The sequence below is a fragment of the Salmo trutta genome, chromosome 36, assembly GCF_901001165.1.
Source record: "Salmo trutta chromosome 36, fSalTru1.1, whole genome shotgun sequence".
NCBI classification, from domain to species: domain Eukaryota; kingdom Metazoa; phylum Chordata; class Actinopteri; order Salmoniformes; family Salmonidae; genus Salmo; species Salmo trutta.
Genome location: NC_042992.1, coordinates 30,434,610 through 30,458,084, shown reverse-complemented (window position 1 = coordinate 30,458,084; position 23,475 = coordinate 30,434,610). Strand labels below are relative to the sequence as shown.

General features: G+C 43.8%; 1 protein-coding gene across 1 annotated transcript in view; it reads left to right on the top strand.

Annotated features, from left to right (window-relative positions):
* The window catches only part of LOC115175836 (synaptotagmin-11), a 29,236-nt gene that overhangs the window by 3,738 nt on the left and 2,023 nt on the right, over positions 1-23,475 (top strand). Inside the window, exons 2-3 of the mRNA XM_029735385.1 lie at positions 11,847-12,580; positions 12,930-13,157. Of these exons, the coding sequence (XP_029591245.1) occupies positions 11,847-12,580; positions 12,930-13,157 (962 nt within the window). The remainder of the gene's footprint in view (positions 1-11,846; positions 12,581-12,929; positions 13,158-23,475) is intronic.

Genomic DNA, 23,475 nt, shown 5'->3' with positions numbered 1-23,475 from the left:
AGAGTGTGCAAAGCTGTCATCAAAGCAAAGGGTGGCTACTTTGAAAAATCTCAAATTCTTTTTGGTGTACTTATTTGGCATTTAATTTTTTTAATTGAACCTATTTTTAACTAGGCAAGTCAGTTAAGAACAAATTCTTATTTACAATGACGGCCTACCCCGGCCAAACCCTCCCATAACCCGGACGATGCTGGGCCAATTGTGCCCTATAGGACTCCCGATCACGGCCGGTTGTGATATAGCCCGGGATCGAACCAGGGTCTCTAGTGACGCCTCTGGCACTGAGATGCAGTGCCTTACATGCTGACCAAACCGGATGCGTGCATGCGCCATCGTGCGCATGTTGATTCTGTAACCCACACCAGACAAGATCATGACATGCAGGTTGAAATATCAAAACAAACTCTGAACCAATTCTATTAATTTGGGGACAGGTCGAACAGCATTAAACATTTATGGCAATTTAGCTAGCTAGCTTGCTTTTGTCCTGGGACATAAACATTGGGTTGTTATTTTACCTGAAATGCACAAGGTCCTCTACACCGACAATTAATCCACAGATAAAACGGTAAACCGAATTCCTTTCTCGTCATCTCTCTTCCTTCCTCAGGCTTCTTTTTTACTTCTTTGGACTTTATATGGAGGTTAGCAACCAACTTTACGGTGCATTACTACAACCGACTGGAGTGTAGACGTCAGTTCATCGTTCAATCACCCATATGCTCCTAAACACCAATAAGGAGATGGGAGAGGCCAGACTTGCAGCGCATTGAGCGTCACAAATAGAACCAATTTCTATTTTAGCGCCTGGCCACGCAGATGCTCGAGCAATGTGGGTGAAATGATTGACTAGCACGTATGTGTAAAGTTGCGAGCGGTGTGGTCAGCATGTTAGACCGCTGCGCCACTCGGGAGCACAGTACCCTTATGTTATTGCCTTTTTTTGTCTCTCCGGGGGTACATGTCTTACTGAGGCAGACTAGCCTGGATGAAGGGGTGAGCTGACAGTGACACACAGTCCTACCCTACCCTCCTCACCTCTCTTCCTCTCCCTCCCTCAATCTCTCTCTGTACCTTCTCTCTGCAGTGTGTCCGGCCTAGCCGAAACAGCGCTTGTGATTTAATGCCATAGTGACCGGTGTCAGAGTGACAAGCCCCTTTCTCACCCAGTGGTGAAATACAGCACAATCCACCTCAGGACAAGATGTCTGTCTGTATTACTCGTGTTCACCGAGATTTCAGGATGAAGAAACACACAGAGAAAGCTAACGTTGTGTGAAAGGTGGTTTAGATAGTCTTTTAGCTTAGTCCTGTGAAGCTGAGCTGCAGTGATTTACCTCGGCGTGTTGATGGCAGTAGGGGAGATGGATGTTTACGGATGTTTCCTCTTTGTTAATGTCTTACTATGTGACATATGTTGTACATGTAAGAGCGAAAAGAGATTGCTTACAAGAACATTTATATGAGTGCTTGGGTTATTTGAAAAATTCTTGAGACAGATGACTCTGTAGTGAAGGTACTTCAGAATGTAATGTTTCCATGCACCTTGACGTCACCTTTCAGGAAGTTAGCAGTCACTCCTGAACGGGACGGTTTGCCACTTAAAGGGTAGGAAACATGAGTTTTTACTCACCAATGTAACAACACAGTGTGGTCAAAGACTTAGTAACTTAGTTGTAGTCACGACCTGGTTACCTATAAGCACAAACATAGTAATGTTTTTGGGTTATTACTAGGGTTGCAAAATTCGGAGAACTTTCAATAAATTCCCTGGTTTTCCCAAAATCCCGGTTGGAGATTTCTAGAATCAGGAGAGAATAAGCAGAAAATCCGGAATCCTCCAACCACGATTTCTGGAAAACAAGGGAATTTATTGAAAGTTCCAGGAATTTAGCAACCCTAGTTGTTACATATTTATTGACTTATTTCTGGATAACTTCTAAAGTACCCTCAACGTCATATGGAGGATCTACTTTGTGCTACCGAGTTTAAGCTAGCTAGCTCAAGCTGGCTAATGTTAGCCACACCTCATGCTAGTCATAGTCTTTGTGGCTGTGTTATCTAGTTGTTATCTAGTGGGAACCCGTTAGCACGGCAGGCTCTGCTGCTTTATTGCTGTGGGCTCAACGAAAGCGGAAATCATACCTGCTTGCACTAATGGTATAGTACCTCGTCTGTTCTCCTTTTGTTTTGTCAACTTTTGGCATGTTCTCTGTTAAGTAGGCTACGGGAGTTTTGTAACTTTTCCCACCTCAGAATCCAGATAGCTTACTGCTTGCGTGCTATCTATTTTGCAGGTAGCCTAGCGGTATCCCTGAGCCAACTAGGCGAAAAATTGGACCATCTGCCCTTGAGCAAAGCACTTAACCCTAATTGCTTCTGTAAGTTGCTCTGGATAAGAGCATCTGCTAAATGACAAAAATTTAAAAATGGCTGACTGATTAAATGCTAAGGTAACGTTAGCAGGCTGGTAAAGCTAATATTAGCAGGCTAGTTGGCTTGCAACCTTGCAAGTTGATTTGTGACAATGCATTCATAAAGTAAACTCAGCAAAAAAATAAACGTCTTCTCACTTTCAACTGTGTTTATTTTCAGCAAACTAAACATGTGTAAATATTTGTATGAACATAACAAGATTCGACAACTGAGACATGAACTGAATAAATTCCACAGACAGGTGACTAACAGAAATGGAATAATGTGTCCCTGAACAAAGGGGGGGTAAAAATCAAAAGTAACAGTCAGTATCTGGTGTGGCCACCAGCTGCATTAAGTACTGCAGTGCATCTCCTCCTCATGGACTGCACAAGATTTGCCAGTTCTTGCTGTGAGATGTTACCCCACTCTTCCACCAAGGCACATGCAAGTTCCCGGACATTTCTAGGGGGAATGGCCCTAGCCCTAGCCCTCACCCTCCGATCCAACAGGTCCCAGACGTGCTCAACGGGATTGAGATCTGGGCTCTTCGCTGGCCATGGCAGAACACTGACAATCCTGTCTTACAGGAAATCACACACAGAACGAGCAGTATAGCTGGTGGCATTGTCATGCTGGAGGGTCATGTCAGGATGAGCCTGCAGGAAGGGTACCACATGAGGGAGGAGGATGTCTTCCCTGTAACGTACAGCATTGAGATTGCCTGCAATGACAACAAGCTCAGTCCGATGATGCTGTGACACACCGCCCCAGACCATGACGGACCCTCCACTTCCAAATCGATCCCACTCCAGAGTACAGGCCTCGGTGTAACGCTCATTCCTTCGACGATAAACGCAAATCCGAACATCACCCCTGGTGAGACAAAACCGCGACTCGTCAGTGAAGAGCACTTTTTGCCAGTCCTGTCTGGTCCAGCGATGGTGGGTTTGTGCCCATAGGCGACGTTGTTGCCGGTGATGTCTGGTGAGGACCTGCCTTACAACAGGCCTACAAGCCCTCAGTCCAGCCTCTCTCAGCCTCTTACGGACAGTCTGAGCACTGATGGAGGGATTGTGCGTTCCTGGTGTAACTCGGGCAGATGTTGTTGCCATCCTGTACCTGTCCCGCAGGTATGATGTTCAGATGTACCGATCCTGTGCAGGTGTTTTTACACTTGGTCTGCCATTGCGAGGACAATCAGCTGTCCATCCTGTCTCCCTGTAGCGCTGTCTTAGGCGTCTCACAGTACGGACATTGCAATTTATTGCCCTGGCCACATCTGCAGTGCTTATGCCTCCTTGCAGCATGCCTAAGGCATGTTCACACAGATGAGCAGGGACCCTGGGCGTCTTTCTTTTGGTGTTTTTCAGAGTCGGTAGAAAGGCCTCTTTAGTGTCCTAAGTTTTCATAACTGTGACCTTAATTGCCAACTGTCTGTAAGCTGTTAGTGTCTTAATGACCGTTCCACAGGTGCATGTTCAATAATTGTTTATGGTTCATTGAACAAGCATGGGAAACAGTGTTTAAACCCTTTACTATCAATATCTGTGAAGTTATTTGGATTTTTACGAATTATCTCTGAAAGACAGGGTCCTGAAAAAGGGACATTTCTTTTTTTGCTGAGTTTATTTGCTTGTAAGTTGGCTGAAAATGTATTTGAAACCAGTAGTCATGAGTGCAAACGATTTGGATTAATTTGAAGTTATACATTTGAGGTTATTTCTGTTTAAGTTTACATTACAGGGAATAGGCTGGCTTACCGGGTCCTCCATATTACATCGCACCCCTTAAAAACGTTTTCCGACATGACTTCAGCATTCAACGGAATTCTGATCGGTTTTATGTAATAACTCCAAAAATAGAAAAGGTAGTTGTAACTTTGCATTTTGACTCTTGATGCGTATACTAATTCAAACCCATATGTTACATGTGGTGATGTTTCAGAGTATGGACTGCTGGTTACGTTTACTACTCTGCTGGTTATCCAGGCCCAGACGTCACACACATCCTTAATAATACACTCCTCATTTCCTCCTCTCTTCTGTAACTCCCCAACGCTCCTCTCTCCATCATACCCTCATCCTCCTCTTTCTGCCTTACCGTATTTCTCCACAGTCCCACACTTCCTCGCTCGCCGCCTCGCGTATGAATCAGACAATAGAATCATTGCTGGTGATTAACAATTTACTGCAGTCTATTAATAATGGCCGCCTCCTGCGTATGCACAGACACGTGTACACACTTGTTCTTTCACGCATTGTGTTCCTTTTGAAATCCTGGATTTCGCCTTGAGTATTGCTATTGATATGAACTCACTCAAGGTTTTATTTCATATACACCTTGACCTTTTTGGTCTCTCTCTCCCTCTGTGTCTGTCTCTCTGTGTCTGTCTGTCTCTCTGTGTCTGTCTGTCTCTCTGTGTCTGTCTGTCTCTCTGTGTCTGTCTGTCTCTCTGTGTCTGTCTGTCTCTCTGTGTCTGTCTGTCTCTCTGTGTCTGTCTGTCTCTCTGTGTCTGTCTGTCTCTCTGTGTCTGTCTGTCTCTCTGTGTCTGTTTCTCAGGGGATGTCTCTAGGCAACGAGAGCTTCTCAGCTGTGCTTTAAAGACTCTCCAAAAAAATGCACCGCTGGGGTCACAATGATCAATGGGGGGGGGGGGGGGGGTCGAGTCTTTGTCTAGAGGGGGAGTGAGTGGGTGTGGGCAGCTACTGTAGACACTATGGAGATAAAGTGAGTGGATGAGAGGAAGAGAGAGATTAAGAAATAGAGGGTGGGAAAAGGTAAAACATTGCCTCGGGGAGGAGAAAGAGAAAGGGGAAAGCAGAACAGGATGCCAGTAACTGATTTTAATGACGATAACAAAATGACTAAATGGTTTAGCCGTGAGGTATGCCCTGCGGTACGCAGACAAGTGTCTGCTGTTCTGAATTCCCAAGGCCTGCATGGAAGTGACTGTCACTCTTCAGAAATGTCCCAAAAAGTCTGTTTGTCTGGCACGCTTGCTCTCGACCCTCCGTCTGGGCCCTAGCTATGGATCCTTTGTCTCACTGGTTGTCTCCGTTAGCAGCCAACATCACCACTCATTCATACCGCATTTCCTGACTCTCTCTTCCATTCACCATTTCTTCTCCCCTTTCTCTCCTGCCCATTTCCCTCTCTCTTCCTGCTACTTTTGAATTCTACCCCGATTCTCATCCTCAAGTAACCGTGTTTGCAACCTTCATTTCATGGCCATTTTAGTTTTTCTGTCTGGCTTGTCAAGCTGTTAAAATCCTCCTGTCTGTCACACAACTGGACAAGTGCCTGCTAACCCTGACCCAGTTTTTGCCTCCAGGACTGTTGCTAAGCCCCTCCAGCTGACTTCACTGCTGGATATGAATATTGGCCGCTAACACGAAAGCTAAATCCCTGCACATGCAGCTTACTGGTGGCCCGGGGTGTGGCTGGCTGCAACTTCAAGCATCTGGGGTCATCAAGTCCACTTATAGCCTGGTCAAACCAGACTGAATGCTGCACTCACTGTTTCCAATGATAAGTCTGGTTTTACCAGGCTACTGATTCCAGCCAAGGTGCATGAAGGCTAATGAAGGCTGCTATGCTGAAACCTGTTGGTTTTTGATGGTAACGGAAGAGGACTTAAAATTGTACTTCCATTTTCTTCCAATAGAAAATCTATCGCAGAATTATTGTAGTCGATAGCTGGGGCACCTGTCATCTTTGCTTTATAACAGAGTCAGGTAACTTTAAGCAAATGTGACTATGCGTTGTTATTCCTGACCAGTGAGGTTGATTTTGAGCCTCAGTCACAGATTTTAACCAAAGAAGGTGGCTTTGCAGACTGCAGTTATGAATCTGAATCATTAGGATGTCCATTGGTGGGTGCGGCTTCTTGTTTCAGGCCTATCCCTCCGCCTTTTACATGACAGTAGGGAGAAAATGTTCTGAACCATTTTGAAACTGGGAGATGCTGCCAGAACTTGCCCAACATGAACACAGATTGTTGTTTTCCGTGTGTCCTATTGAACACAACTCTGGTGGGCGGAATCTCTTCAGTTGGCAGACATCCCCATATGACACGCAGAAATCTGAGCTGCACTTCACTTGGATTTCCAAGTTTGTTGATACCATTGTTAGGAAGACACATCATGTTGAATGAGACATTGACATTCATCTGTATTCATCAGTATCTGAATTCATTCATAGACCCAAGGAGAGGTCAGTGAGATATAGAGAATGACTCATTCTAGAGGCTGACTTGACTCCATACAGAAGTCAGAATGGCTCTTACCATATAAAATGACTGCCCTTACAGTAAACAAGTGAACAGTCACAAACAACTATGTATTCTGTAGCCTACACTGTAATATAGTCCCTTTAAACATATTAGTGAGCAAATTGGTCCGTTTACACAAAAAAACTAAATGAACTTCCATGACAATTCCCATGACAACGGCATGCATAATTCAGGGATTTTACTTATTTAGTTGTTTATGCATTTGCGTCGGTGGCTTTTTGTGAATGCAGTATGTGAGTGTGTTTTTATTGTAAGCGCATGAACATTCAGTATGCTAAGTGTGTATAGTGTAGTTCACCTCCCCATTTTCCTTGCTGCTGAGTTGTTTTACATAGAACTCGCAGGAGAAAAGGAGAAATAATGAGGCTCTTGAGGCCTCATTATAGCTGTGATCAGTGCAGCCGTACAGCAGCGTCTGTCAACCGCACACAAGCACGCAACGCACACGCAATCCACACATTCATCATCTCTACAGTCTGGACAATGATTGGCTAAATCAGGTGTGTTATTGCAGGACTGGAGGGATAGCCTGCAGACTCAGTAGTGCTGGAGATCTCTGCTCTATAATGTGCACTGATGGTTTGTATGCCGAACCTTACATACGGGTCCCTGTCCCACCCCTGATGGAGCAAGACAGCATGACGCGTGCTGAGTACTACACTCTAACACCCTGACCCCTGACCCCACACACACACAAGCTTTCTCAGAGGCTTCCATCCCTCACCACATTACCGTACATGACATTAACGGGTGTCCATTAACTGGAAAACACTCACACTGTATACCAGGCTCTGTGTTTCTTTGTGTGTGTGTGTGTGTGAGTAAACACCCCCGCTCCCCAACTCTCACGGTAGCTTCTGGAGTCTGATTATGTGTGGAGACGGTGGAACACACATCCTGTTCTCATCCGCTCCGGGGTAAACTCGGAATTCCAAACAGCTCGACGGGAGAGGGGCCCCCGCTGTTGCCAGGGCCACCCATATGAGAGAGAGAAAGAGGGAGAGGACAGTGAAGGAAAGACAGAATATTATTGGGGGAAATGGCTTTGAATAAAATGGTTTAAATTGAAGGAGAGGGCGATGGAAACCAAGTTTTCATGGTAGTAAACATGCATACAAAAGTAACATTACAGACATAGTTTAAACATTAGCAACAAGACACTGTGCTTTACTCAAAGATAGACATTGTGCCTCTGTCAATCAGTCCCTGAGAAAATGTGACCAGCATCACCAAACCTTAGTCTACCTACACCATCAGCAGATGGCTGATAGCACTTACAATGGCAGGCACTTGGGCATAAGGGTACCCATACGTGCAGGCTAAATCCCTGTTAAAAGTTTAGGCCAATGATAGTTCTAAGGAAAGTCTGTCAAAAACTTTTATATGCTTGTTTTTTAACTTTTGACATTTCAGCCTTTACTGAAGTTCAGTTATAACAAGGTAGAGCTGTCACAGGTTAGTATTTGGACTCATTACAACACTAACTAGTGTGTGTGTGTGTGTGTGTGTGTGTGTGTGTGTGTGTGTGTGTGTGTGTGTGTGTGTGTGTGTGTGTGTGTGTGTGTGTGTGTGTGTGTGTGTGTGTGTGTGTGTGACTACAGGGCTATCTCTCCGAGGTTACTCAGAGAACGAGTCAGTACTAAAGAGACTGTAAGAAAGTTAGTAAGCCTTGTCCAAGCCAGAACGACACACATTATTGTCGCATTCTAATAGATAACTTACAAAGTGGGGTTTTGAAAGAAATCAAATCTAATTTTATTAGTCACATGCGCCGGTTACAACAGGTGTAGACCTTACAGTGAAATGCTTACTTATACAAGCCCCTAACCAACAATGCAGTTTAAAAAAAATGCAAATAAGAATAAGAAATAAAAGTAACAAGTAATTAAAGAGCAGCAGTAAAATAACAATAGTGAGGGTTGAGGACTATATACAGTTAGTTGAGGTAATATGTACATGTAGGTAGAGTTATTAAAGTGACTATGCATAGATAATAGCAACAGAGAGTAGCAGTGGTTTAAAAGGGGGGGCAATGCAAATAGTCTGGGTGGCAATTTGATTAGATGTTCAGGAGTCTTATGACTTGGGGGTAGAAGCTGTTTAGAAGCCTCTTGGACCTAGACTTGGTGCTCCCGTACCACTTGCCGTGTGGTAGCAGAGAGAACAGTCTATGACAAGGGTGGCTGGAGTCTTTGACAATTTTTAGGGCCTTCCTCTGACACCACCTGGTAAAGAGGTCCTGGATGGCAGGAAGCTTGGCCCCAGTGATGTACTGGGCCGTACACACTACCCTCTGTAGTGCCCTGCGGTCAGAGGCCGAGCAGTTGCCATACCAGGCAGTGATGCAACCAGTCAGGATGCTGTTGATGGTGCAGCAGTAGAACATTTTGAGGATCTGAGGATCCATGCCAAATCTTTTCAGTCTCCTGAGGGGGAATAGGTTTTGTCATGCCCTCTTCACAACTGTCTTGGTGTGCTTGTACCATGTTAGTTTGTTGGTGATGTGGACACCAAGGAACTACACTACAGCCCCGTCGATGAGAATGGGGACGTGCCCTGTCCTTTTTTTCCTGTAGTCCACAATCATCTTCTTTGTCTTGATCACGTTGAGGGAGAGGTTGTTGTCCTGGCACCACACGGCCAGGTCTCTGACCTCCTCCCTATTGGCTGTCTCGTCGTTGTCGGTGATCAGGCCTACCACTGTTGTGTCATCTGCAAACTTAATGATGGTGTTGGAGTCATGTCTGGCCGTACAGTTATGAGTGAACAGGGAGTACAGGAGGGGACTGAGCACGCACCCCTGAGGGGCCCCTATGTTGAGGATCAGCGTGGCAGATGTATTGTTTCCTACCCTTACCACCTGGGGGCGGCCTGTCAGGAAGTCCAGGATCCAGTTGCAGAGGGAGGTGTTTAGTCCCAGGGTCCTTAGTGCCTTCAAAGCTCATCAATAAGCTATGGTGTTGACCGCTGAGTTGTAGTCAATGAATAGCATTTTCAAATAGGTGTTCCTTTTGTCCAGGTGGCAAAGGGCAGTGTGGAGTGCAATAGAGATTGCATCATCTGTGGATCTGTTAGGGAGGTATGCAAATTGGAGTGGGTCTAGGGTTTCTGGGATAATGGTGTTGATGTGAGCCTTGACCAGCCTTTCAAAGCACTTCATGGCTAAAGACGTGAGTGCTACGGGTCGGTAATCAAGTCATTTAGGCAGGTTACCTTGGTGTTCTTGGACCAGGGACTATGGTGGTCTGCTTAAAACATGTTGGTATTACAGAATCAGACAGGGAGAGGTTTGAAAATGTCAGTGAAGATACTTGCCAGTTGGTCAGCGCATGCTCGGAGTACACACTCTGGTAATCCGTCTGGCCCTGCGGCCTTGTGAATGTTGACTTGTTTAAAGGTCTTACGCACATCGGCTGCGGAGAGCGTGATCACACAGTCTACCAGAACAGCTGGTGCTCTCATGCATGTTTCAGTTTTATTTGCCTCGAAGCGAGCATAGAAGTCGTTTAGCTCGTCTGGTACGCTCGTGTCACTGGGCAGCACTCGGCTGTGCTTCTCTTTGTAGTCTGTAATGGTTTGTAAGCCCTGCCACTTCCGATGAGCGTCAGAGCCGGTGTAGTACGATTCGATCGTATTGACGCTTTGCCTGTTTGATGGTTCGTCGGAGGGCATAGTGTGATTTCATTCACGTCGAACTCGTTAAAGGAAAAAAAGGATTCTGCCAGTCCGTGGTGAGATGTTAGCGCAGAAGTTATTTTCAGTCATAAGAGATGGTAGCAGCAACATTATGTACAAAATAAGTAAAAAAAAAAAAAAAAAAAAAGTTACAAACAACGCAAAGAAACAAACGAAAAAACACAATTGGTTTGTAATACGTAAAATGTCAGGCTTGTTCTCCGGCTCCATCTTGTCGCCATAGATGTTGTGACCAATACAGTCGTGTTTCGTATCATCAAAATGGCTGTCAAAACAACAGGGTTGAGTTGAGGTACCTACTTCTACTAGAATGAGTGTTTTCATGTTTGCCGCCTACATGGACACAAACATCCATATTGAACATGATTGGACAGTCAAACAGTAAAGAATACTCTACTGTACCTCAGATAGTTCAACATACTCTTTTCTCCTTGCAATTATTTTATTTTTGTTAGGCTACACCAACAAAACAGCACAACAATATAATGTAGCAATTTTCCCAACAGAGGTAAGAGCAAGCCGAGTGCCGAATTACTTGTATATCAAATTATACTGAACATGGCCACAGTAATGGAAGACTTGATTCAGATTTTTTCCTATTGTAATATACCCTGTAGGGACATGCTACACAGTGAAGCATTCCCTGACTGGTTTCTCTCTCTCATCAAAATATAAAGTGGTCAATCACACGTTTGTTGCTCTTATCTATCCATCTCTTAAAACAATGTTTTCCAAAAAGGTCTCCCTCTCTCTGTGTCCTTAACGAACCTCACTTCCTCCTCACGTTCATAGCCACACCTCGAGGTAGCACTTTATTTGGCACCACTATTCAAGGTAAATACCAGTTAAATGTGAACTGTCAAATAAAGTGACAGCCAAGGCTTAGATCAATGGCTGGTGCCACAGCTGTCAGTCACTTGTTCAACTGGGTCACATGCTCAGTTCAAATTGAGGTCAGTGGTGTTGTGTGTTTTCCAAAATGCGCCTGGTAAACATGGAGTAAAACACATTATAAGTCGTTGCAGTAGGATTACAGCAACTTCAACTTCCTCATCTGACTGTATGTGGCAAGGCCCCAAGAAACATGAACAGGGAAGAACTTAAATACTTTGATCCTCCATTTAACAAGGTTTATTTGTGTTTTGAACCAGTTTTTCCTGCTTTTAAGCACATCTTTTTGACAGCCTTTCATGTTCTCACTTTAGGCAGAGAGTGATGCTTTTTTATGGTATCCTACCTTGTGTTTCATATCTCACGTGTTCTTCATTTGTTTGTTTTACGCCGTTTTTAAAAAGTTCAGATCTTCCTGTTTAATAAGTCTTTCAACCCGTCAGTGTTGAAGAAATGGGGTCTATAATGACGGAAAGGAAATGATAAGATCAATCGAATAACCTTTCTCTGTTCTCTCCCTGTCCCTCTTTCTCTACCGCCCCCTTCTCAGACGTGTCCCCGGTGCTGGCGGGTTTCCTGGGCGCCGGGGTCCTGGTGGTCTCAGTCACCGTGGCCGTCTTCCTCTGGACCTGCTGCCAGCGTCGCTACCGTCAGATGACGGGCAGATACAAGCTCCAATCAGGACCCTGCGACCAGGCCGTGGATCCGCCCTACAAGTTCATCCACATGCTCAAGGGAATCAGCATCTACCCGGAGACACTTAGTAACAAGAAGATAGTCCGTGTGGGTCGACGCCCGGGCTCCTCGCAAAATGGCGGCGGATCCGGCGTCGAGTGGGGTCGTAATGGTGAGCGAGGAAGAGGGGGAGGAGGAAGGGTGATGCTAGTGGACGTCGACCCAGAAACGGGCCTGCTCAACAGCTCCACCAATCTGCAGATGAGCCACCTACTGCCCCCTGCTGGACAGCCTAGGTTAGAGCAGGCGCTGCCCATCCGCTCCGACTACTGCTGCCTGGAGAGCAGCTCCAGGGGTAACAGCAGTAGCAGTAGCTGTGACGCCAGCAAGACAGCCTCGCCCTTTACCCCGTGCCAGGGGGAGGAAAACACCATGCCGCCCGCTGCCCTAGGTACCCTCAGCCTGGTCGTAGACTACAACTTCCCAAAGAAGGCGCTGGTGGTGACCATTGTTGGCGCCCAGGGTCTGCCCGCCGTGGACGAGCAGGCGGGTAGCTCGGACCCCTACGTGAAGATGACCATACTGCCAGAAAAGAAGCATCGGGTCAAGGTGAGTCTGGTTCCTCTGGAAGTTTCTTCCTACCTATAGGGTTGTTCCTTTCCACTGTTTTCTTTGATTTGCTTTATTGAGGGTTGAGGTATTTGTGGTTGCGGTCCCAATAAGGTTAATACTGTTATTATTGAATTATTTGAATTATCATTATTACAGACTTCGATCAAAATAGGATGACGCCATATTTTTTTATTATTGTGCAAACATGAGGCAGGAAAAGTTTGAAGACCCCTGCATTATCCCTGTTATTTTTTTCTTGTAAAAGATAGTGTTAGTGTCACTGTAACTGTTTAAGTGCTACTGTCGCAATAGCAACCAGACTGAAATAAAAGCTATTGCTCTGCAGACCCGCGTTCTGAGGAAGACCCTGGAGCCAGTGTTTGACGAGACGTTTACGTTCTACGGCGTGGCTTACAGCGCACTGCCTGACCTCACGCTGCACTTCCTGGTGCTTAGCTTTGACCGCTTTGCCCGTGATGATGTCATCGGGGAGGCGGCGGTACCCCTGGCAGGGGTGGACCCCAGCACGGGACGAGTCCACATCACCCAACAGATCAGCAAGAGACACATCCAGGTGAGGGATGGGGATGGATGGAGGGAGGGAAGAGAAGGCATTACCTTGATTTATTACCTTTATTTAGGTAGGTTATTAAGAACACATTCCTTCTCTTTTACAATAATGACAATAGACCCATCCTGGTTAGAGAAGGGAATGAGGGAGAGAGAGGGGAAACTGCATGATGGAGGAGGATTTTTATTTTCATTAAAAATACATTTCAGAGGAATAAAGGTGAGGGATGGAGGATAGATGATGAAATATACTCTAGAATGAAGGACAGATGAAGAGAGGGAAAGAGGATGAAAGGGAGGGAGGGAAGGGGTGTGGTAAAAGATAGCAATTCATAGAAAGACGAGAAGACAGAATTTGAGGATGGAGGGAGGAGTTGGAAAGGTGAGGATGGAGGGAGGAGTTGGAAAGGTGAGGATGGAGGGAGGAGTTGGAAAGGTGAGGATGGAGAAAGGGGGAATGGGAGGAAGGAGAGAGAGGAGGTTAGGATGGATAGGTGGACCAGTTACGCGGCTTTTATGGCCAGCAACACTAGAGATGAAGGGGGAGGGATAAGGAGAGCAAGGGGAGAGAGAGAGAGAAAGATGGAGAGAGAGAAGACACTGACAAATCATAACTGGCTTCTAGCACAGGGTTGGCAAAAGGGTGATACATTTGCTAAATAAATGTCTACAGATTGAAATATGAATGATGAAATGGTATAAATAATATAATAACCAATCCTGGCTTGTTTGCTTTTTGCCTATTGCATATGTATTATTGCAAACAACCAATCTTTCTCTCATTTAATCATTATCACACAGGCATGCCCTCACAAACACTCCACACACATGCAGCTGAAACGTATATGGGAGGCTGGTCTGTTTGTGTGTGTGTGTGTGTATTGATTGGAGGCCCATTAGGCCCATAAAAGTGGAGAGAGACTGGTGTTATCTCTGACTGTAGGAAGACATCCATCATAGTCAGCACCAGAAACAAAGGCCTCTTCCCCACATCATTACACATGATCCATATAAGGCAGAGGGAGGGAGGGAGGGAGAGTGGGAGGGGAGTGAGTGTGTGTGTGTGTGTGTGTGTGGGAGAGCAGAGTGAGGGTGGGTTAGAGGGAGAGCAGAAAGACAGAAGAGAGGAGGGGGGGCGGACAGACAGAGGAAGGGAGGGGTGTGAGAGAGCGGAGAGGGGTGGTAAAGAAAGAGGAGAGAGAGAGAGGGCAATGGAGAGAGAGAGAGGGTGATGGAAAGAGAAATAGAGGGGGGAGGCTACTCCAATTGACAAGAAAGGGCCCCACCCATAACACACACACAGAGAGAAGGAGGGAGAGACCGAGAGAGAGAGAGAGGCCTGCATTATATGAGAAAGACCTCCGCCCAACACAATCTGTACTGAAAAAAAGACAAATATAGAGAAACCTGCACTGAATGCATACTGCACACAGCCAGACTCACACAGAGAGAGACCCTGTACTTCAAAGTCTGCACTGATTAGGCCATATGGCTGTTAGGACAGACCGTAAATAAGCTACACACCATTACGCTCCCACAGAGACATTAAAACATATTGATGTAATCTCTAGAACTCATGCAGTATACACAGCTATTCTTTGAAGACAGCAGACACGCACATGCACTCACACAGTCATGCACACACATGTGTAAACACATTAAAGGCATAAGTATCATTCCCAGTGCCACTGTAAGCCAGTCAAGCGAGACAGTACAGATATGTATACACACATGCATAATATCTTCCTCCGTTATGTGTACTATTTTCGACATTGTAGAACAATAGTGAAGCAATCAAAACTATGAAATAACACAGGAAATCATGTAGTAACCAAAAAAGTGTTAAACAAAATATATTTTATATTTGAGATTATTCATAGTCACCCTTTGCCTTGATGACAGCTTTGCACACTCTTGGCATTCTCTCAACCATCAACCAGCTTAATGAGGTTTTCACCTGGAATGCATTTCAATTAACAGGTGTGCCTTGTTAAAACTAAATTTGTGGAATTTCTTTCCTTAATGCATTTGAGTCAATTAGATGTGTTGTGACAAGGTAGGGGTGGTATACAGAAGATAGCCCTATTTAGTAAAAGACCAACTCCATATTATGGCAAGAACATCTCAAATAAGCAAAGAGAAACGACAGTCCATCATCATTACTTAAAGACATAAAGGTCAGTCAATCCAGAAAATGGCACAAACTTTGAAAGTTTCTTCAAGTGCAGTCACAAAAACCATCAAGCGCTATGATGAAACTGGCTCTCATGAGGACCGCACAGGAAAGGAAGACCCAGAGTTACCTCTGCTGCAGAGGATAAGTTCATTAGAGTTACCAGCCTCAGATATTCAGCCCAGATAAATGGTTCAGAGTTCAAGTAACAGACACATCTCAACATCAACTGTTCAGAGGAGACTGCGTGAATCAGGCCTTCATGGTCGAATTGCTGCAAAGAAACTACTACTAAAGGACACTAATAAGAAGATGAGACTTGCTTGGGCCAAGAAACACGAGCAATGGACATTAGAATGGTGGAAATGTGTCCTTTGGTCTGATGAATCCAAATCTGATATTTTTGGTTCCAACCGCCGTGTTTTTGTGAGATACAGAGTAGGTGAATGGATGATCTCTGCATGTGTGGTTCCCACTGTGAAGCATGGAGGAGGAGGTGTGATGGTGTGGGGGTGCTTTGCTGGTGACACAGTCTGTGATTTATTTAAAATTCAAGGCACACTTAACCAGCATGTCTACAACAGCATTCTGCAGCAATACGCCATCCCATCTGGTTTGCACTAGAGGTCGACCGATTATGATTTTTCAACGCCGATACCGATTATTGGAGGACCAAAAAAGGCCGATACCGGTTAATCGGCCGATTATTTTCTCTTTTTTTATATAATGAAAATTACAACAATACTGAATGAACACTTATTTTAACTTAATATAATACATCAATAAAATCAATTTAGCCTCAAATAAATAATGAAACATGTTCAATTTGGTTTAAATAATGCAAAACAAAGTGTTGGAGAAGAAAGTAAAAGTGCAATATGTGCCATGTAAGAAAGCTAATGTTTAAGTGCCTTGCTCAGAACATGAGAATATATGAAAGCTAGTGGTTCCTTTTAACATGAGTCTTCAATATTCCCAGGTAAGAAGTTTTAGGTTGTAGTTATTATATTATTATAGGAATTATAGGACTATTTCTCTCTATACGATTTGTATTTCATATACCTTTGACTATTGGATGTTCTTATAGGCACTTTAGTATTGCCAGTGTAACAGTATAGCTTCCGTCCCTCTCCTCGCTCCTACCTGGGCTCAAACCAGGAACACATCGACAACAGCCACCCTCAAAGCAGCGTTATCCATGCAGAGGAAGGGAAAAAACTACTCCAAGTCTCAGAGCGAGTGACGTTTGAAACGCTATTAGCGCGCACCCCGCTAACTAACTAGCCATTTCACATCAGTTACACCAGCCTAATCTTGGGAGTTGATAGGCTTGAAGGGGTGGGTATAATTTGTGGAACGTTCCAACAGGAATCTGTTCCAAAAAACGTAAAGTAAAAGGTTGCCAACCAACAACGCATACAAAGTAGCAACGCATACAAACCTAGCTAACTAGCTGCCGAATAGCCATCAACTCACCACGTAGCTTATTCTTAATGTTTGTCCATAGGCAAACAGACATGTGAGGACAGACATTTTTCGGAATAAACGTGATGAGTGAAAAACGCAATGAAATAGACCACTCCCTACCCGGTATCTTATTCTGCCGCTATACAACTTTGTATGCGTTGTTTTTTGGAAACCTTGTTATTTACGAAGTTTTTGGAATAGATTCCTGTTGGAACGTTCCACAAATTATACCCACCCAGGTTGAAGTCATAAACAGCGCAATGCTTGAAGCACAGCGAAGGGCTGTTTGAATGAATGCTTACGAGCCTGCTGCTGCCTACCACCGCTCAGTCAGACTGCTCTATCAAATCATAGACTTAATTATAACATAATAACACACAGAAATACGAGCCGTGGGTCATTAATATGGTCGAATCTGGAAACTATCATCTCGAAAACAAAAGTTTTTTTCTTTCAGTGACATACGGAACCGTTCCGTATTTTATCTAACGGGTGACTAAGTCTAAATATTCCTGTTAGGCATTGATGTTTATGGTTAGGTACATTGGTGCAGTACTTTTTTCGCAAATGCGCTTGTTAAATCAACACCCGTTTGTCGAAGTAGGCTGTGATTCAATGAAAATTAACAGGCACCGCATCGATCATATGCAACGCAGGACACGTTAGATAAACTAGTAATATCATCAACCATGTGCAGTTAACTAGTGATTATGTTAAGATTGATAGTTTTTTATAAGTCTAATGCTAGCTAGCAACTTACCTTTGCTTCTTGCTGCCCTTGCGTTACAGGTAGTCAGCCTGTTAATCCTTGTGGAGTGCAATGTAAGGCAGGTGGTTAGAGCGTTGGACTGGTAACCGAAGGTTGCAAAAACGAATCCCCCCTGAACAAGGCAGTTAACCCCCGTTTCTAGGCCGTCATTGTAAATAAGAATGTGTTCTTAATCTGACTTGCCTAGTTAAATAATGGTGTAAATAAAAAAATTATAAAAATCTGCAAATCGGTGGCCAAAAATACAGATTACCGATTGTTATGAAAACTTGAAATCGGCCCCAATTAATCGGCCATTCCGATTAATCGGTCGACCTCTGGTTTGCACAGGCCCACTATCATTTGTTTTTCAACATGGCAATGACCCAACACACCTCCAGGCTGTGTAAGGGCTATTTGACCAAGAAGGAGAGTGATGGAGTGCTGCATCAGATGACCTGGCCTTGACAATCACCTGACCTCAACCCAATTGAGATGGTTTGTGATGAGTTGGACCGCAGAGTGAAGGAAAAGCAGCCAGCTCAGCATCTGTGGGAACTCCTTCAAGAAAAGTATTCCAGGTGAAGCTGGTTGAGAGAATGCCAAGAGTGCGCAAAGCTGTCATCAAGGCAAAGGGTGGCTATTTGAAATAATCTCAAATATAAAACACTTTTTTGCTTACTGCATGATTCCATGTTTTATTTCATAGTGTTGATGTCTTCACTATTATTCTACAATGTAGAAAATAGTTCAAATAAAGAAGCCCTTGAATGAGTAGGTGTGTCCAAAATGTTGACTGGTACTGTACACATTTCATCTCCATGCAGTCACACTATTTCACACCCCTCTCCCTCATATGGAGGTTTATAAGTGCATACTTCCACCATCTCCTCTCCCTTTCTCCCTCTATTTCCCTTTTTTCTCCCTGTCTCATCTTCCTTTCTCTTCCTCTTTGTTCTCTACCCCCTCATCTCCCGCTCTCCTCCTTATCTCTTATCTAAATTGAATTCCCTCCTATTTTAGTGCAACCTTAAGGGGTTTAGAGACAGGATGGAATCGATCTTCCAGAGAGAGGGAGAGAAGGAACAAGACATAAATAGGAGAGGGAGAGAGATTAGTTAGAGTAAATGAAAAAGAGGAGACAGGTATCTGCTGATGGAGTGAAAGAGGAGAAAGAGAGCAATAGCACTGACTAGATGAAGAGAAAAAAAGTGAGTACACGAGATTGATGGATGATCCGGTAGTAGGGGATGAATGAGAGTGATGGCGGTTTTGGACGGAGAGAAAGCAAGATGGCACTGTGGGGGGAAGAAAGGGTTGTGGCCGGACCATAAGTCCAGAGCAGACGTCCATTAAACTTTTATCTGTGGGGGAACTTAAGTGGAGGGGGAAGTTTAAATGATTGAATTGGGGGGCAGAAAAGACGTCACACTCATTACGACAGAAGTAGCTCACACACTTAGCGGTGGTTCGTAAAAGCTATTATCCGTTTAGAACATAAAAGGTATATTTTGAGCATGGCCATTGTGATTCTCCATCATTCTACAGTATCGCTTAAACACTTCAAAACTCCCATTCAGTACAAGCCGTCCAAAATGTCACATTGGTTTATATGGTGGCATTAGCTCCTAGCGCTGTTATGACTGTGCTTTGCAGCAAGAACCATCCATGAAAAAAAAACCCTGCACCATTTACTTGTACTTTAGATTAAAATGTCAGGGAACTAAGCGACGCCAAACATGATGGGTAATTTCTGCATCTCACACTGCAGTGAGTCTTTGGCATGTTAATTTATGTACTCAAAAAGGTCCTTTTAAGTATGAAATGCACCATTTACTACATAAGTACTTTAGAATATAGTCAAAAAGATAAAAATGTTAGGGAACTGAGCTATTGTACACTACAAATGGTTGTGTACAGACCAGTAGTTTCAGACTATTTGTATGTGTTTTTTGTAGCGCAGAGCTCCGCTGCCACTAGTGGTGATTCTATATGAAGTGTGGCATTAAGTCCTGCTCACTAATGAAAAAGCTACCGATACACTGTATTGGAGACAATTAGGAGGCTATCTATTTCCGTCATACTTTGTATGCAGATGGTAGCAGATTTACGCGTACACACATTACACACAGACACACGTCTCGGCCGCAGTAATTCTCTATTTCTCCGTTCTCAGTTCAAGCTCAGCCTTGGGCCGCCTCCCACGGCGCGTTGCCATGGTGAAGCCTAGACGGAGTATAGGAATTCACGCTCTGAGAAACAGAGCGAGACATGAAAGCAGTTAAAAAGAGTGGGACGGAGAGGAAAAACTAAGAGATGAACAGAAAGATGGGGATAGCCACAGGTCTACATACAGTACCAGTCAAAAGTTTGGACAAACCTACCCATTCAAGGGGTTTTCTTTATTTTTTACTATTTTCTACATTGTAGAATAATAGTGAAGACATCAAAACTATGAAAGAACACATATGGAATCATGTAGTAACAAAGAAGTGTCAATTAGGTTGAGGTCGGGTGATTGTGGAGGCCGGGTGATCTGATGCAGCACTCCATCACTCTCCTTCTTGGTCAAATAGCCCTTACACAGCCTGGATGTGTGTCGTGTCATTGTCCTTTTGAAAAACAAATGATAGTCCCACTAAGCGCAAACCAGATGGGATGGCGTATTGCTGCAGAATGTTGTGGTAGCCATGCTGGTTAAGTGTGCCTTGAATTCTAAATAAATCATGACAGTGTCACCAGCAAAGCACCGTCACATCTCCTCCTCCATGCTTCACGGTGGGAACCACACATGCGGAGATCATCCGTTCAACTACTCTGCATCTCACAAAGACACGGCGGTTGGAACCAAAAATCTCAAATTTTACTCATCAGACCAAAGGACAGATTTCCACCGTTCTAATGTCCATTGCTCGTGTTTCTTGACCCAAACATGTCTCTTCTTCTTATTGGTTGTCACGCCCTGACCATAGAGAGCCTTTTATTCTCTATGTTGGTTAGGTCAGGGTGTGACTAGGGTCGGTTATCTAGGTTGGTTTTTCTATGTTGGCCTGGTATGGTTCCCAATCAGAGGCAGCTGTTTATTGTTGTCTCTGATTGGGGGTCATATTTAGGCAGCCATTTCCCCACTGTGTTTTGTGGGATCTTGTTTTGAGTTAGTGCATGTAGCACCTCTTTCGTTACGGTTAGTTGTTTGGTCTTTTTTTGTTTTGTGAGTTTCATTTGATAAAAGATGTGGAACTCAGAGCACGCTGCGCCTTGTTCAGTCTCTCCACACAATCGTAACATTGGTGTCCTTTAGTAGTGGTTTCTTTGCAGCAATTTGACCGTGAAGCCCTGATTCACGCAGTCTCCTTTGAACTGTTGATGTGTCTGTTATTTGAACTCTGTGAAGCATTTATTTGGGCTGCAATCTGAGGTGCAGTTATTCTAATGAAATTATCCTCTGCAGCAGAGGTAACTCTGGGTTTTCCTTTCCTGTGGCGGTCCTCATGAGAGCCAGTTTCATCATATTTTTTACTACTGCAGTTGAAGAAACTTTAAAAGTTCTTGAAATTTTTGGCCTTGACTGACCTTCATGTCTTAAAGCAATGATGGACTGTCATTTCTCTTTGCTTATTTGAGCTGTTCTTGCCATAATATGGATTTGGTCTTTTACCAAATAGGGCTATTTACTGTATACCACCCCTACCTTGTCACAACACAACTGATTGGCTCAAACACATTAAGAAGGAAAGAAATTCCACATATTAACTTTTAAGAAGGCAAACCTGTTAATTGAAATGCATTCCAGGTGACTACCTCATAAAGCTGGTTGAGAGAATGCCAAGAGTGTGCAAAGCTGTCATCAAGGCAAAGGGTGGCTACTTTGAAGAATTTCAAGTATAAAATATATTAGGATTTGTTTAACACTTTTTTGGTTACTACATGATTCCATGTGTTATTTCAAGTGTTTGATGTCTTCACTATTGTTCTAGATTGTAGAAAATAGTAAAAATAAAGAAAAACCCTTGAATGAGTAAGTGTGTCCAAACTTTTGGCTGGTACTGTATATTAGTTTTACTGTCATTATGTATGAATTGTGTGCATACTGGAAGTGTAGGTGGATGGGTGGGTTACGGAGGTTTGTCTGCCATATTCTTGTGCAAGGCAGGTTTTGTGTGTATGTGTGTACTTTATGGGTACTTTGTGTGTGTATATATGTGTGTGTAATGTACAGTGCATTCAGAAAGTATTCACACCCCTTCCCTTTTTCCACATTTTGTGTTCTAGCCTGAATTTAAAATTGATTAAATTGAATTTTTGTGTCACTGATCTACACATAATACCACATAATGTCAAAGTGTAGTTGTGTTTTTAGAAATGTTTGCAAAATTAATAACAAATTAAATGTCCTGATTCAATAAGTATTCAACCCTTTTGTTATGGCAAATCTATTAATGTTCAGGAGTAAAATTGTGCTTAACAAGTCACATAATAAATTGCATGGACTCACTGTGTGCAATAATGGTGTTTGACATGATTTTTAAATGACTAACCTGTCTCTATACCCCTCACATACAATTATCTGTAAGGTCAGTTACTGAGTTTAATGGCTGTGATGGGAGATAACTGAAGATTGATCAACAACATTGTAGTTACTCCACAATACTAACATACAGTTGAAGTCGGAAGTTTACATACACCTTAGCCAAACACATTTAAACTTAGTTTTTCACAATTCCTGACATTTAATCCGAGTACAAATTCCCTGTCTTAGGTCAGTTAGGATCACCATTTTTATTTTAAGAATGTGAAAAGTCAGAATAATAGTAGAGAGTGATTTATTTCAGCTTTTATTTCTTTCGTCACATTCCCAGTGGGTCAGAAGTTTACAAACACTCAATTAGTATTTGGTAGCATTGCCTTTAAATTGTTTAACTTGGGTCAAACGTTTCGGGTAGCCTTCCTCAAGCTTCCCACAATAAGTTGGTTGAATTTTGGCCCATTCCTCCTGACAGAGGTGGTGTAACTGAGTCAGGTTTGTAGGCCTCCTTGCTCGCACACGCTTTTTCAGTTCTGCCCACAAATTTTCTATGGGATTGAGGTCAGGGCTTTGTGATGGCCACTCCAATACCTTAACTTTGTTGTCCTTAAGCCATTTTGACACAACTTTGGAAGTATGCGTGGGGTCATTGTCCATTTAGAAGACCCATTTGCGACCAAGCTTTAACTTCCTGACTGATGTCTTGGGATGTTGCTTCAATATATCCACATAATTTTTCCTGCCTCATGAAGCCATCTATTTTATGAAGTGCACCAGCCCCTCCTGCAGCAAAGCACCCCACAACATGATGCTGCCACCCCCATGCTTCACGGTTGGGATGGTGTTCTTCGGCTTGCAAGCCTCCCCCCTTTTCCTCCAAACATAACGATGGTCATTATGGCCAAACAGTTCTATTTTTGTTTCATCAGACCAGAGGACATTTCTCCAAAAAGTATGATCTTTGTCCCCATGTGCAGTTGCAAACCGTAGTGTGGCTTTTTTATGGCGATTTTGGAGCAGCGGCTTCTTCCTTGCTGAGCGGCCTTTCAGGTTATGTCGATATAGGACTCGTTTTACTGTGGATATAGATATTTTTGTACCCGTTTCCTCCAGCATCTTCACAACGTTCTTTGCTGTTGTTCTGGGATTATTTGCACTTTTCGCACCAAAGTTCGTTCATCTCTAGGAGACAGAACGCGTCTCCTTCCTGAGCGGTATGATGGCTGCGTGGTCCCATGGTGTTTATACTTGCGTACTATTGTTTGTACAGATGAACGTGGTACCTTCAGGCGTTTGGAAATTGCTCCCAAGGATGAACCAGACTTGTGGAGGTCTACAATTTTTTGTTGTTGAGGTCTTGGCTGATTTCTTTTGATTTTCCTATGATGTCAAGCAAAGAGGCACTGAGT